At 49.4% G+C, this 16,458-nt stretch overlaps 1 protein-coding gene across 14 annotated transcripts; it reads right to left on the reverse strand.

Annotated features, from left to right (window-relative positions):
- Positions 1-1,284: 1,284 nt before the first annotated feature.
- KCTD17 (potassium channel tetramerization domain containing 17) lies at positions 1,285-16,432 on the reverse strand. 14 transcript variants are annotated; one of them, XM_068401830.1, is made up of 11 exons: positions 16,374-16,407; positions 15,909-15,953; positions 14,528-14,571; positions 13,637-13,818; positions 10,164-11,341; positions 8,747-8,819; positions 8,013-8,121; positions 6,153-6,244; positions 5,107-5,202; positions 4,191-4,316; positions 1,285-1,863 (listed from the first exon to the last, which is right to left on the reverse strand). In XM_068401830.1, the coding sequence occupies exons 5-11, from the start codon at positions 10,343-10,345 to the stop codon at positions 1,285-1,287; spliced, it is 1,257 nt and encodes a 418-aa protein (XP_068257931.1). In that variant the 5' UTR covers positions 10,346-11,341; positions 13,637-13,818; positions 14,528-14,571; positions 15,909-15,953; positions 16,374-16,407. The 14 variants fall into 14 exon arrangements, with proteins under 14 accessions (XP_068257931.1, XP_068257942.1, XP_068257937.1 ...); XM_068401841.1 differs by adding an exon at positions 2,850-2,922 and having other exon boundaries at positions 1,285-1,948; positions 15,909-16,401; XM_068401836.1 differs by adding an exon at positions 2,850-3,136 and having other exon boundaries at positions 1,285-1,948; positions 15,909-16,401.
- Positions 16,433-16,458: the final 26 nt, after the last annotated feature.

Below are 16,458 nucleotides of genomic sequence, written 5' to 3' on the forward strand. Positions count from 1 at the left end.
AGACCCAGGATGCGCTTCTGAGCAGGGTAAAAAAAGTCTGCACTGGGGATGGTAGAGAAAAGCAGGCAGATGCTTTTCCCCCTCAGTGCTTCCCAGGGAGCATCCCAAGGTGGTTTTAGGCCATCCATCCAAAAGAGTTGGCAGGGGGGCAGGGGGACATGACAAACAATGGTTCCAAGTTGGTGGTTTCTGAGAAAAGAAAGAAGGGGAGTTGAACTTTCCATGAACCATGTGATTCAGCCACAGTCTTATGCTGGAACATTTGCTGAAAGAAAATGTGACTGATGTAGTTAGAGATTCCAGTAACTGTGAAATCAATCTGCCTCCCTCTTCCTTCCTGCTGCTCATCCTTCTTCCCCCTTCCCCTCCCATCACTCCTCCTCTTCCATCTCCCTAATTGCTTCTTTTCTTAGCTGGCATGTGCTGTTGAGCTCAGCCAGGCAACTCTTCACATCTCACTGACTCCCAGGCACGAGTCCGAGTCCAGCGTCACACCCCCAACGCATGTCCTACCTCCCTGCTGGAGCAGCACCTAGCCTCCACAGCTGCACTTCAACTTCCTCAGGCAAAGGACCCGGCCCCTCAGAAAAATATTGCAGCAGCCTCCCATCCCCTTCCCTCAGCCCTTCTAAACACCTTTAACATGAGGGCATCTCAGCTGCTTCCATTTCCTAACTCAGATAATCCAGGAGGTAGAAGAGAAGGCTTAAGGGCACAGCGTTTAAACAGTGACTGCTACGGGTTTGGTTTTTTTACTAAAGATATACATATATATATATATGTGTGTGTGTGTATATAGATGGGCCACTCTCTGGAATTAGAAATAAAATTAATTTGAGGGTTTTTTTGGCTCTAGTTTTCCTTACTCTGTTAAAAATTGTCTTGGAGTTTGTATCTTTTTGACCAAACTCCAATCCTGGCACTGGCAACTGGGAAAAGTTTCCACACCCCTGCCCTCCCTCTCAGCTGTGTCGCAGGCGCAGTGGGGTCACTATGCTAGCTAGATAGGTGGTCCTCACTTACCGTTATGATTTAGGGGTGCAGACACCAATAAGCAAACCTGCTCTGTAGCCCAGCTGCCTGCAGGGGGGATGAGGCAGAGAAGCAGTGGGAAGTACTTCCAACTCCCAGAAGACAGGCACAGCACAAGCAGCTTCTAGTGGCGCCAAGTGATGAATCCAAACTCCTCTTCTCCAGCTCCCACCCCCTTCTCCCAGCACCAAACTTCTGCCACTTGAAATGAGAGGCGGCAAGGAGGAACAAACTGTGAATTTTATTCAGGAGTTACAACCTGGTGTCCTCAGACAGGGCAGTGAAGCAAATGCCCTGCGCCCCGAGGCAGGGACCTCCGGTACCCGGGCAGCACCCCTGTCTCCTCCTCACCCTGCTGACACAGGGCTGCTTTGGCGGACAGGGAGGGAGGCACCAAGGAGCGTGATACCCAGCACAGGGACACCCCGAGAGCAGTTTGCAGGTGGCCCAGAAAAGGGCAGTGGCTCTGCATTTGCCCTCTGGCCACAAGCCCAGACCAGCTGCCTGCAATAGCGAAAGGGTGAGGACTGGTCCTACAGCGGCTGCCACCACTTCGGGGCCCCAGTCGCATCCAGGATGTGCAAGAAGGGACCGCAGGCTGCAGTGGCTGATCACCGATGTCTCCAGCAGGGGGCACTGTGACACTAAGGAAAGCCAGCCTGCTAGGCATGGCAGGGGGGCCTGAGCTCCATCCCCTGCACCAGCCCAGGGGCTCCTTGGAGCATCTGCCCTGCTAAGGCCTCCGAGGTGAGTTTGTAAAAAAAGAACGGCTGCATGTGAAGAGTGAAGGGGGCTGGGGAGTGTCACCGTGGGGCAAGGGGCTGCTGTACACTGCAGTACAAAAATAAAGATATAAACCAGAAATTAAAAGGCTGGAGTGTCAGGATCACATCCTCAGACCTCTGGCTTGTAACAGCTGGAAAACGAGAGAGAAAGAAAGAAACAAAATCAACGGCAGGGGGAAAAAAGGCGATTGAGCATGGAGGGGAGAGTGAGAAACAGGAAAAGGGAAATGACAGCGGAAATGAGAACAGAAGAAAAAGAAAAGAGATGAGGAGTGAGGGTGGGAGAACAGAGAAAAAAGAAAGGAAAAGTCCGCATGATTAACATACACTGACTTTTAAGAGAATAACACTCAGGTCTCACAGCCATGGACAAGGAGGCTCTCAAACAGAGGGAGAGAGAAATGCCAGCCAGCTAACAAGTGCCCTCCCCCAGGACTGAGAGTGGCACTGAGCACCTCTGCTTTAATAAGAGCCACTTTTCCAGTATGAGAGAGGAATCCTCCTAAAGCTTTCTGTACTCAGCCCCACACACCTCCCTGAGCAGAAGGCAGAGCACAGATGCTCATTTTGCACACAGCTACGAGAACATCTGGAGCGAGGACCGGCTACTTCTGCTCTGCCTTCACTGCGCTCTCACCCTGGCAGACATGGTGGGGGGAAAAGCCCAGGGAAGTGAGAGCGGGGAGGGGAAAATCACAAGCTGCCTTCTGCAAACTGCTCTCAGGCTGGCAGGCAAAGGAGCTGCGGACTGCAGTCTGGAGAAGCGATCTGGCATGTGTGTCAGGCAGATACGTGGCAGCCTTCCCCCCCTTCTCCATGCCACCCCTGCCTGCTTTGCATTCATTTCCACCCCTCTTCATTTCTCCCAGCTGCGCTCTCCTTTCTGCTGCCAGAGCCTCTAGTCCCAAGCAGTAGGGCCTGCCTGGCGGGTAACTGCACGCATAGGATGAGAATCAGAAAAGCCACCTTAGGGATGAGTCAACCTCCCCTCCCTCCCCTTCCCTCCCCAGGCTCTACAAACCGGGGCCATACCCACAAGAGGGATGTGAGTCACTCATGCAGAGCTCAGGCTGGCAGGAGCTGGGAGTGCGGACAGGTAACGTACCTGCAGAGGAGGAAAAGTGAGGAGGAGAGACAAGGCCCCAGGCAGGGACCACTCTGAGCCCTGGGGAGCAAAGAGAGCAGAGGGAAGGATGCTGGAGGCTGGGGAGTGGGGCAGGGTAGGAGGCAGGTGACAGTGCAGGACGGACATGGAGGGGAGCAGGAAGGAGGGTCTGGAGGAAGAAAAAGTTTAGTGCAATGTCGAACAGATGGCCAGTCTGCAAATAAAAATATAACCATAAATAAACGGAACAGTTTAAAATATAAAGCAGCAGCCACAGTAACAGCTCTCCCCTGTGAGCTTTATCTCCAGAGAGACTCCTGCTCCTGGAGAGGACTTCCCCCACACCCCACACCTGCCCTAGTCCTTCCCTGCTGCTAGCTGTGAGCTCTCACCAGAAAGGTGGATGGGTCTATGCTTGGGGGGGTTATTTTTATCATTTTCCTCAAGGATTTGCTGCACCTTTCTCCTCTGCTTCTGCCTCTGCCTCCTCTTCCACCTCCTGCTCTTCCTCCTCTGGGTCCTCCTCTGTGCTCTGTGGCCCAGCATGCAGGACAAAGGGAAGAAAGAGTGGAGATACTTGCAAGATGAGCCATGGCAGTTCTTTCTGATACACAAGGGAATAAAGCAATGGTCATGACACTGGAATAAAAAGGGACCTTTCCCCATGGCCAAGACAGCTCTGGGTCAGGGAGCAGAGAGACTTGTCTTCCTCTGGAGCATCACATCAGGGCTATCTAACCCACTTACAAGTGTAGTGATCCCACTACCCAAAAACTGCCATCAGTCGCTAGCGCTCCCTCCTGTACTCTAGGTGTCTACAGGATGTCATGCACTGCCACACATTTCTGTTCTTCCCTCAAAAGGGGAGCAGGTGATCTCCTGCCCCGTTGGCTGGGAGTCAGCAGAAGGAAAAAGAATGCCGCAAAACCTTCAGGGAGATCACACCCTAGAGGCAGAGTGACACACACAGCATGGTCATGAGGAGGCATGAGGGGAATGTTAGAGTAGCATCAGAAGTGTCAGGGTCACTTGCTAAAGCCATTTGCCACACGCAGCTGGACACCACCACTTTCAACACAAGCACTCCTCCTTTTTTGGGCAATGGGTGTAATGCCATGGTGATGAACACCAGGACAAGCCCCTGTATTTCACCACTGAGGTGCCCCACAGTCACACTGGAGAGAGGAAAGAAAGAGGTAGCAAACAAGAGCAACCTGCTTGCAATCTCATAGGCAATGGGAGCAGGGCCATAGCAAAGTTGGTCTCACCTTGGCTTTGTGGCTGGGCTCAGAGCTGAGGCCATTGGGGGAGTTGTACAGCTCTTTGGAGACCATGCACAGGAACTCTGTCTGATCCTCATTCCCATAGTTATAGGATGAGCCAATGTTCACAAGCTAGAAAAGAAGAGAGCAAGAATCACAAGCACATGTTACTGCAAACATCCACTCCACCTGGGGAGCAAGCCAGAAAGCCCACCATGCAGCATGGAGTTCAATCCATACCCCCAATAGAAAGGCCTCATAACTAAGCTGAGAAGGCAGCACAGAGAACCACGAGAGGAGTCAGACAGGATGCAGAACAGATTAACCTCACACAGTATCCTCTAAATCTCTAGAGAAGGGGCAAGAGAGTGTGACTGCACCATCAATGTCTGACCCAATATTCTCAGAGAGGGAAGGTGCCTTGCCAGGGGACTGTATGGTATCCACGATCTTTTCACAGAATCACAGAATCAGTCAGGTTGGAAGAGACCTCTGGGATCATCGAGTCCAACCATTGCCCTGACACCACCATGGCAACTAGACCATGGCACTAAGTGCCACGTCCAGTCTTTTCTTAAACATATCCAGAGATGGTGACTCCACCACCATCCTGGGCAGCCCGTTCCAATGTCTAATGACCCTTTCTGAGAAGAAAAGCTTCCTAATGTCTAACCTGAACCTCCCCTGGCAAAGCTTGAGGCTATGTCCTCTTGTCCTATCGCTAGTTGCCTGGGAGAAGAGGCCAACTCCCACTCTGCTCCAACCTCCCTTCAGGTAGTTGTAGACTGCAATAAGGTCACCTCTGAGCCTCCTCTTCTCCAGGCTAAACAACCCCAGCTCCCTCAGCCATTCCTCGTAGGTCATACCCTCCAGTTGTCCCCAGAAGAGAACTCCTTCCCACCCTCCTCTACCTTCTCCGTACCTGCTCAAAGCGCCATCCATCCGACATAGTGGAAACCATCTGAGTGAGCTCCTCTTCCTGGCACTGTAGCACACGGTAAACATGCTTAGGAGGCACCTGACAGCAAAATTGCAGAGCATGTTGACAATGGTCAGATGCTAAAGGCTGTTGCCCTCCTGCAGACTGAAGTGGTAGTACCCCTCCTTGACAGACCTGTCCTCTTCCCCTTGTCCCAGGTTAAAGGGGAGTGGAAACCCCAACCCAGCTTTCTGCCATGCTGTCATGGGGAGCAAGAACAACAGTGTCTCTTCTGGAGAGGAGGGACCGAGCTGAGCATTTCCTGCATTGTCCCCAGAAGGTACTGGGCTCTTTTGATGAGGAGTTTGCATGTGTCGTTACAAAGTCATTTATTCAAATGCCACAAATGCTGATGGGATATTGCAAGCGAAAAGTGACTGTGATGCTGGAGGCTTACAACCTGAGGCAGACGTGATGGAAAGTGAGATATCAGCCAACACTCCCAGAAGACAGATTTTAAAAGGTTATTGTTCAAGACAAGATGTGATTGTGCCACAGGATTGATTCCTTGTGCCTCATTGTCTGCATTTAACTGTTCCACAGACATCTCTTCACCTGTTCCCTCCAGATTTCTCTACAGGTATCCCCATGCTCTTCACCGTGTTTACACTCCCAGGACTCCCCACACCAGAGCCCTCCTCCCCATGACACCTTCGCTCTCCTCACAAACATTCTTCCATATACCACAGCAACCAGCTGCCTTCTTCCAAAAGCTAGAGGAGCTGATCTGTTTTCAGATGCTACATCCAGCATTACTTCTGGGGATACAAAACAAGCCTGTAACTTGTTTACTGTAACTAAAATGGTGGTAGCCTGTCCCCTGCAAGATTTTGCTATATAGACATTAGCACATAAACCCTAATTAGTTGCTTCTTTCCATTCCTTGCTGCTTCTCCCAAGTCTGCTCTGCCTCTAGATTCACCTCTCCCTTTCCACATTCCCTCCTTCACCCACTCCACTCTACCTTTCCTTGCCATTTCTCTCCATACCTGAGTTACTGTGTAGTCCTTCTCTTCCAGTCGATCCTTGATTATTTGGATTAAAGGACCAATGTTATAGAACTCGGCTTCTTCTAGGACCCCTGAGAAAGAAAGACAGAAGGACCACAAAGACAGAAAGTTAACACCCTGTCTTTGTTTTTTGGCTTGCAAAAGATCAATTCTGAGCTTCCCAAGGTCCACATGGAGGAATGACACTGCAGCCTCCCTTTTTAACAGGTTTCTGTTGCTTGAAACTCTTACTGCAGCGAATTGAACCCTGGCTGTCTGCATTGCATTTCTAATGCTCACCCCAATTTCCTTATGCTGCCTGCTACTACAGAAACAGGCATTGCCAGTGAAGCCTTGTGCCGAGCACTGCTAGTACCTTTCCCAGATAACTGGCCAAGGAGAAATGTAGGCTCCAGCCTCTCTCAATGATCACTAGTTATCACCTTGTTCAGGCCCTCTTCTCAAGGCAGAGAACAACAATTTGTTCTGATCTTGTCACCAAAAGACCCTAGAAAATCCTAACTTTCCTCCTGGGCCAGCTGGAGTTGCACCCACCTTGCAGCACCATATGACTTCAGATGATCTTTGTCTCTCCTGCCTGTGCTTCCCCTCAAAGCATGTAAACAGAGAAGTGCTTTGTTTTTTTTTCTCAATGGTATCTGCATCCATCACCTCTCCTGAGACTCACCTGTTTGCTAACAGGCCTTTAGAGAAAGGGAGGTGGGTTCCCAGAGGGTCGGTAAGGGAAAGGCAACTGGGAGCCAACACTGCCATGTCCCCGGGGCAGTACACAGACAATGCAGGTGGGGAGACTGATCTTTCACTGCTTGACACACTCAGACCTCTTCTGAGTCCCTCATTCAGCTGTGAATCGTCTAATGGGTTAGTTTTATGCCACCCTGAGCATCTGCAGCAGGAACAAAAGGCAATGTGAAGCTATGAAGTGGACTCCTGTTTATGCCTCAGATTTGATGTTAAAACCTGTGGATGAACTCTGTCTGACCTCAGGATTACAAGAAATGTCAAGTAGGAAACACCTCAGAATTGTGTTTATTACAATTCTGTACCATTGCTTAGATAGATTTTAGGAATTATAATTCATAGGACGATTCTGGAGAAAACTTTCCTTGCATTAGGTAAAAATATGTAAGAGAGAGAGGCAAGACGACTAATAAACATGTAGAAATTGTGCTTGGCAAGGGATGGACAGCACAGCCTGTCTTTGGAATTGGCTCCTTGTTAGATTCTAGCATCCAAAAAATAATGAGGCATTGGGGACTGCTGGCTCGTAACACAGGGATGTTACTGAGCTATCCTATTGGACCCCCTGTCAACCTCAAACGTCTGGCTTGCTTCACTGGAATTGCTGCAGTCCACAACCCATCAGAGCACTAGTAGCATACATTGCATATCAGTGATTAATGATGATCTTTATTACAGTCAATGGGAGAGATGAGCTTGGTTTTGTTTGGTCTCCTGGGTTTTCATTCCTAATTAGAAACACTCGGTCATTAACAGAAAACTCAGCCATAGAGCCTGGTTAAAAGTGGATCAGGAACAAGTAAAAAATGGTTTATTGAGGCTGAGAGATCTCGCCTACTTCTGTCTTTGTGACATCTCTGCTGAATGAACAGTTGTGAAGCCACAACACCTGTAGGATGCCTTCTTCACCTACTCTGAACCCCTTTAGTAAAGGAAACATCGGTATGCTTTCCAAGAGCTGCAGGGATAGGCCTCTCAAATCCCTCCACATCAACTTCCAGAAGAAGAATGAGAGACAACAAGGTTGGCAACAAGTCCTACTGTGTCCTGGCTACAGCAGTGATGTTAAGTGGGAAGTTTCTAAGCTCCAGGACTCACCCTCTTCAGCCATATCTTTATCCAGGACCAGCTTCCCATGACGGAGGAAATTCAGGATGGGTCCAAAGTATGTGGGGTCCCGGTCTATTAGGTATGCACCAGTTTCATCCTAGCAACAGAGACAGACCACGAGGAGAAAAAACCCATGGGAAACTTGTAACCAACCCCCAAATGCTCCAGACTATAAGAAAACACAAACCTAAGCAAAAATGTTCGCTATTTCTAACACTCCGTGGAAATCATAGGCCCCCTGAGAGTCCCTAGCCAAGTCAGCCCAGCTTGGATTTTAGCTCCTGTACTGGTATGCTCAGCGTGCCCACCTCAGCATGGACCAACACAGCTGAGAAAGCCAAAATGGGCCTCAGTCTTCTTCTGCAACTGTGTGTTCAGGCCCGGTATGAGAGCAGAGAGCGCCCTTATAGGGGACAAGGCTCAGTTAGGCAGATACAGCTGGGAGGTAGACCCAGGGGATGGGGGGTAATGGACAGGTGGGAGAGCAGGGGCAGAGGGGAGCTGGCCTCTTTTCCTCAGCTCGGGAAGACAGGTGCCAGGCTACAACACAGCAAGGGGGGATCTGGGAAGGGGAAATCCTTCCCGGGAGAGCGGGAAGGAAGAGCAGGCATTTTTCACTCAGTTACTCCTGCAGCTGTCGGGGTCTGACTCCATCCCTGCATCCCTCCAGCCCTCCCCATGCTCAGTGGGGCACGGTGCAGGAGGCAACCCAGCTGCCTTACCCGGTCTGACTGCAGCTCCTCGCCCTGGCACAAGCGACACAGGAAAGATTTCTGCTCCCGACACAGCGTCTGCCTGGTGGTGAGGAAGACGGTGCCCCCCACATTGAGCCTCACCCACTTGGCCTGGGTGCCACCGAGTGGCGGGCTGTCCCAGGTGCAGCATAGCCCCATGGCACCCTGCATCTCCTCCCCACCCTCCATCCTCATCCTCACCCCCCTCCCCCAGCGTGCAGGGACTGCCGCAGGTGCTGCCTGCTGGAGAATGCCGGGATCTGTAGTTTATCGGCCTCTCCCTCTGCAGCAGCTGTGTTTGTTGGGGGCCAGAGTCTTCCCTGGGACCACCAAGGGAGGAAGGATGCTCTGGGCTGGAGGAGATCACTGCGGCTATTAGGGGTGGGCAAAACCGCAGCTCCACAGCACTGCTGCTCCCTGGCTTTTCCCCTGTTCCCATTTTCACTAACCAAGGGCTGGCCAGCACTTCGGAGGTGCAGGGTGTTATGCAAAAATCATCGGCATTTACTTCCATAGGCATCCTCTCCGGCTCATTCAAAGGTTCTGGGAACTGTAGTTTGCAGGGACATGCACAAAAGGGTGCTGGGAACTGTAGTTTTCCCTCCCCACTGTCCCTGCCATGAGGACGCTGTAATGAATGGGGATGCACTGTACGACATGACCCCAGCCCTGTGGCTCATAGTCTGCCTGCTTCCAGTCCTGGGTCTTGCCTGCAAGCTTCCTCGGCGTCAGGAAGAACAACCTGCTCTCTGGCAGTCAGCAGATTAAGCCCATCAGCACTGTACTCCACAGCTTTCCCTTCAGGAGATCCATTACCCCAGGCTCACAGCTCAGTGCTGCATCAGTTGCTACACTGTTCTTGCTGCAAAATGTGCAGACAGTTGTCTTCTTGCTAACATATGTAGGGACACTTCTGGGAACTGTATCCTGGATCTGCATGAAGTGCTGGCAGGGGGCAGGAATAATTTTTCTTCCAGCTTGGAAGTCACTGACTCAGCAAACTCCCCCCCTGCGCTGCCCTACCAGCACAAACCATGCCAGAGACCCCCTGCGTACTTTCCCTGTGCTCCTGCCATCCGTTTGTGTCTGAGCAACAGAGAGCTCAGATTTTAACTTGGCCCTGTGTGGAGTTTTACCTTTGCCCCAGGCACATATCACCCACTGAGGCTGATGTGCCAATCCTGCCGTACAGAATCTAGCCCTGCCTCTGCCACTCCCTCCTGCCAAGCCGAGCCTGGAGCTCAGCAACTCATGTCCCACGGCACTCTGTTCAAATGCACTCCTTAGCACGGACACAACCTGAATGACCTCTCTCTCCAGCAGCTCTGCATGTCCCACTCCCACCTAAGCAGCTTGCCAGCAGCTTGAGCATATTAGGAATGGAAAGGAAAGGCTGATATTTTACCTGAATGTGGCCCAAAGCCTTCCTTCACTCAAGCACCTTTCTGGCTCTTCCTTGCCAGGGCAATGCAGCACTGCAGAGACACCTTGGTGCCTTGCAGACACTTTTATTGTTCTTGCATCTAGATCTTTATGCCTTTTGAGGTGGGGGTTTATTGGGGGAAGAGGATGGATAAAGAGAAACATTATGTTTTACTCATATTCCTTTTCTTCTCGTCCTTCCCTCTTCTTTTACTTACAAATCACTCCCTTTTTTTCATTACAGGATGTGAAGGCAGCATCACCCTTCCCCCACATCACACAGGACTTCCTTCGCAAAGACGGTATAGGTGTGTACTTTGCTCCTTCAGTGGAGGAGTGCAAAGGGGAGGAGAGGAAGAGAGGATAACATGGAAAAGGTTTCAAGATTGCTGACCTCCAGCTAATTTAAGCACAGGAACAATTCAGCTGCTGCAGGGTAAATTCAAATAACTCTGGATCTCCTTGAATTTATATCAGGAGCTGGTCAGCACTAGAGTGACCGATAACAGGGAGAGGATGAAAAATTATTTTTGCTACCTATATGGAGCAGACTTTGGCCCAAGCTACTGCCCAGCCCTTGGACCAGTCTCCACTGAGCACTGGTGTGCATCAAAGGTATCTGCTCAGACTAACACTGACCTGAGCTGGAGCATCACACAATGCAACACAGCTCTGGGCTGTGGGACTGTCGCCCTCCTACTTCTGGCTCTGAGTCAAACCATGGCAAACGTGAGATCTCTACACTGCACGCTGGTGGGCAAGGGATGCAGGACCCTGTTTGTGCTGGCCGCAGCTCCAGCAGAGAATTAGGGTGAGGACTGTGGCTCTCTGATATGAATGCAGTAGTTGGGTGGCAGCCTATAGCCCCTTATCTCCCCCTCCAAGAAATCTGCCCTGCCTTAGTTTTCTTCCTTCTTCCATCGAGGGTTCACCCTGTCTCCCTTTCCTCCTCTCACAGCCCCTCAGCCTCTTGCTCCTTTTTAGGTCCATTTCTTGTTCTCGACGCCTTCTTCCCCAATCTCTCCCATGCCAGTGCTGCTCATGGGTCAGGGATGGTCTGTATTCAGAACACATCTTCCATCAACACCAGCCTCCATCTGTGGACAGCACTTCAAGTCTTGCTCGCCCCAGGGCCATGGTGTGAAAGGTTAGCTGGTAAACCTAAACAGGTATACTATGAGTAAAGAAAGAGGTCAAAGTACACCATTCCCATCCCCACAGCCTTCTTTTCCACAACATACAGCACAAAATTCATTGGAAACCCCCCAGGGCAGGGCTATCCCCATAGTACTGAAAATCATCTTCAGGATTTTTGAGTCTGGGGTGAGTTACCAGCTGAAATGCTATGATGAGTCAGTGGTGTGGGCTAAATACAGGCCTGATTTGCACACCATCACCGGACATAGTTCTGAGATGCAACTAGCATGCCCTTGTCAAGGTCCATTAATATAAAGCAACAGAACAGAGGACAAATAAATGCAAACAATCCAATGGCTGTTCCTCCTGCTTTGATGCTAACTATGTATAAAACACACCCACAGAAACAGAGACAGAGGAGCAAGCAAGACTTTACATGGGGCAGTGTGATTGTGTAATGCCATAGAGCCCTGCTGAGTACCCAGTTAAATCACGAGGACAACTGCACAGACTGGGGGCAGGAAAAATTGGACAGCCACTGGATAGATAGATAGGTGATGGGGCTGAACAAGAGTTGAGGAAAACAGAGCAGGGGGTAAACTGAGAGTTTCTTGTTTCAGCAGCCAGCAGGCCTGCAGTGCAAACCTGCAGAAAGCTACACACACTAAAGCGCTCCGTACATACATTGCAGCCTGACGAGTCAGCTGGGTACATGGCATACGATGCATCGCTGACACTGCGGAGCTGCTCTTAGGGAACTGTTGCATTGTGGAGCAGCAGTGGGAACAGGGATCACCATGTGTTGGCACAGACAGTGTCACCACTCTGGGATTAAACCTCTGCAATCATTTAGTTAATGAACACACAGTGGCATGAGGCACTGGAGAAGAAACCATCTCCTCTCTCTTCCCTATAGGACGTGGGCAGGGGAGGACAAGTAATGCTCTGACATTTTGCTGTTAAGCCAACAGTGAACTGGGGAAAGAAAACTCCCTACACTGGACTTGGGGGTGGGAGGAAGACAGTTCACTTGTAGCCAACAGAGGCCAGTGCGACTGCCAGCTGAGCCAGGAGCAGGAAGAGAAAGGCCCCATGGCATGCAGGCGAGCTAATCTTTCTCCAGCTCCTTGTGCTTCGATCAGTCTGTGAGCAATGTACCTGCATTCAAAGTAGCATGTAAAGTCTGTTTGTAAATGTGCATCGCTCAGCACCTCTGGTGGAAGAGTGCTGGTAGGACAAGAGAGAACAGTCATGTAGCACCCAGTTGCAAGCTGGCATGAACAAGAAAAGCCCCTGCAGGTAACAGTGATTACCACTGCTCATGAAGTGGTTGTTAGTGCAAAGGGACAGTGGTGCTGGCAGAAGGGCTGCTTTGCAATTTAGGAAAGTTTGCAGGGGAACAAAAGGTTTGCTGGGAAGTGAAGTGTGAAATAGTGCAACCTGACTGCTAGGCAGCAGTAGGGGAGGAAGAGAAAGGCAGGGGATGAAGAAGATGTGAGGAACAAGGGACTGTGGGATTACTTTTGGACCAGACTGTTTTCACGCAGTCCAAAACTGCTTCAGGACAAAAGTATTGCAGATAGTAAAATATACCAATAAAACAATAAAGAGTTTACATGCTGGCCTGGGACTCTCAAATTTATATAGAACTGTAAAAGCTCCAGTCTCAAGTTAGCCACAGGTCAATGTGACCCTCTTCCCACATCAGGGGGGGGTCACAGGCTACTTTTAGGCCACAAAGAGCCATATCCTAACAAAGATATGCTATTCCCCTTTCCCTGTGGCAAATTTTCCACAGGAGAGTCATAACATTAGTGATTTGCATTCATATCCACTTCTCCGTTTCCCAGCTTCCAGTTCCCACAGGAAACCCACCCAGTCAGGGACATAAAGATCTGCAGAACATTTATAGTCCTGGTGCAAGTCCCTTCAGCTGTTCCATATGTCCAGTAGCATCTGTTATGGCTCAAAATAGGATTTTGCACTCTCCAGGCTTTGAAAACATTGCCTCGGTCTCCACAATGTTCCCAGTGCTTTGCTTGCAGTGTGAGAACACATCTCAACTAAAAGGAGGGAGAATATCAGAAGACTCTCTTGGACAGATTTTTTATATGTGATGTAACAGGGCACACCCCAGAAAGACAACGTATCTTGTCATGAGGGGGAAGTTCTCAATTTCTCCTCTCAAATCAAGGCAAAGCTAAGTATCTGGTAAAAAATCTGCCAAAAGCTGGGAAACTGAAGAACCGCTGAGATTTTGTGGTTCAAAACACGGCCAGGAGGAGAGCAGTTGAGTACTGCCAACCTTGGCACACATACCAGAGAGGGGGAAGGGCCCTGCTAGATATCACTGAGCCACACAGTCAAAATGTAGAGCAAGGGGAGAGGGAAATCTTTCACTTAGTTTGCAATCTCCAGGTGGACGGCTGGGCTGCACCAGACACCTCCCCGCGACACACAGGACAGAGAAAAACAGCTCAGTCTCAAGAGGAAGCTGGGGTCTGTGGGACAAAAGAAACACAGCACTTAAACTGCATTGCCAAATGTTCTGGAATGACAAGAGCAAAAGCCAGCCCCCTGCATCCATTGGAAATGATTAACAAAGTCTGAAAGAATATGTCAATTTTCTCTAATAACTAAATTTTCCTGGAGAAACAGAGCAGGCATGGCACTCCTTGCTTGTCTGTTTGTACACAGGGGCCTGGCCACATACTCACAAAATCAGCCTCAGCTCCCAGCCACACCCAGAGTCTTAAATCTTAATGACCCACCACGTGAAAGCCTCTTAGCTTGGCTGATGGTGGGAAAAGCTAGAAATCCTGAACTGAAAAGATGTCACAGGCCAGATCCTGCTATAAGATCCCATACTAGACAATACTGTCTGTACGAGTATCTTTAAGCGTCTTAAAAAGCAGCACCTGTGTTGCTCAGATTGGGATGCTCCTCCACAGAGAGTTTAGCACCACTTGCTGTTCCCAGCCAGTCACCCCAGCCAGCGCTTATCCTTTTGTTTTCATGTCAGCACCTTACTTCAGCTTAAAAGGGGTTTTTTTTAAGTACTCTCAGTTACAGACTGCAATCAGATGTCCTACACGGCATGACATGCTGACTAGTTCTTCCCTTTCCCCTGCAGGAAACAGTTGCTAGAAAATTACCCTACTTGGGATTAAGCAAGGTGTTGCTACCAGCCTTTAAAAACACAGTGATTACCTGGGTGGGGAAATTCACAAAGCATGGGAGTAGGAAATCTTTCCCTAGCAGGAAAGAGAAGAAAACTGATTAAACCGTCAATTAGATCCAGAACAGAAAGTCTTAACAATTTGCAGGGCATGCTGTAACCTGCAAAGGAGGCCTTTTTGGGAAGCCTAAGCCCAAAGAACTAAATGGAAGCTGGCAAATATAAAGGTTTATTATTTTATCCAGATCTGTGTCTTGCACTGCATACTAAAGCGTCACTCATTCCACTCTCGCACGCTCTGTATACTCAGCACTTGCTTTAAGGCCAGCCCCAAGTCCCTGAAGAGCTAGGTTGTTGGACTGGATGTAAGTAGGGAAATTAAATGCTTTCAGTCACTGGAAATGGGTGGAAAGAAAGGTAAGGCTGTATGTGTGCATGGGGAGGACAGGGGAAGAAACAATCTGGACAGTGAAACTCTAGCTCCACGGGAGGCGAGCAGAAATGGAGCTTGTGTGCATGCAGGCCAAGCCCAGGAAGAAGCCAGGGCTGCAGCCAACAGAGGCCAAAGGAAATGCGAAGAATAAACACTATCCAATAGAAAAGGATCCAGCCCTCATATTCAGTGGCTAGGAAGGGACCCTGCAAATCTGTGGCCATAAGCACCCACAGCAACCCCTAGAAAGGGTGACTCCATCATCCTCAGATGTCCACAGATACCTGTTGCTGCTGCAAGCCCAAGAGCAGAACCTGTCTCATTAACTTTACCCGTGGGCCAGAATAAGTGCAGGCTTTTTTTTGCCTTTTTTTTTTTTTTTTTTAACAGGAGAAAATCCTAGAGAGAACAAATTCTTGAACATTGTCAGGGATACTCAGGGGCTTTTCAGCTCTCAGATAAAAGACAATGGTCTTGGGGAAAAATATGTGCCATTGTGGGCTATTGCTCTGTAGGTCTCAGTTCTCCTAAGTTTTTTAAGGTTGCATGGTTAAGTCTCACGGAAAGAATGGAAACACCCACGCGGTCCAATTTTCACCGTGTGAGCTGACGTCAGGTTTTGAAAAACAGAGCTGTGACCAACTAACGTGGAGTTTTAGATCAAAAAGCAAATGGACAAGGACTGAAAGGAGGAAGATGATGAAAAGTCCCAAGAGAGAGGCATGCCATTGTCCTTCTTGGGCCAGAGATGTTACCAATACTTAAAAATCAAATGAAAATTTAATCACAAAACGATAAGTTTGTGTTCTGTATTAGGTTTGTAACCTAGTTAAAGAATTGTTAAGTTTGAAACAAGTAACCATAGGCACTGTTAGGTTTGAAGTAGGTAGCCATAGAAACCCCACTAGGTAAGATGCTGGACTTTTTTGTGTTGTTAGAGACCGTCATGGACACTAGTTTAACACAATAGAGTTACTTACTGGACAAACGAGTTACAACGTTAGAGAGCCAAGATGCTACCACGCCTGCGCAAGAAGGAAAGGTGAAAAATGCACAGCGAGGAAGACATACGGCCTTCATCTCACAGACCCCGGCCCACGACCACCAGAGGAAACTACGCGTGCGCAACCGGGAGGAGTTAAAGGCGGAGACTATGGAAATGAATTCCCGGAACTCATTATAATAAAGACCACCTTTTTCGGGATAGGTTATGAATATGTATAGGCGTCCTTGGATACATGATAAATGTGTAATTAACTGACCATATAAATACGAAATGAACTACTAACGCGGCGCACGCGCGTTTTGGAGGGCTACCTCCCGTGCCGCCCAGCTGCAATAAAGGTGTGCCTGCTTCTTAATGCTACATTGGTGTTAAGAGGTTTTATTCCCGATTTCGGTGACAGAGAGAGCTTTGTGAGGGTAAGAGATGTAGTTCTACTCACAGAGAGAAGGAAACATCTCATTTGAATCCTCAAGACAAAGTGATCCCATAAGAGTTCCTGAAAAGGAATCACCCAAGAAACACTC

Source organism: Nyctibius grandis, chromosome 5 (genome assembly GCF_013368605.1).
Source record: "Nyctibius grandis isolate bNycGra1 chromosome 5, bNycGra1.pri, whole genome shotgun sequence".
In the NCBI taxonomy this organism is placed as follows: domain Eukaryota; kingdom Metazoa; phylum Chordata; class Aves; order Nyctibiiformes; family Nyctibiidae; genus Nyctibius; species Nyctibius grandis.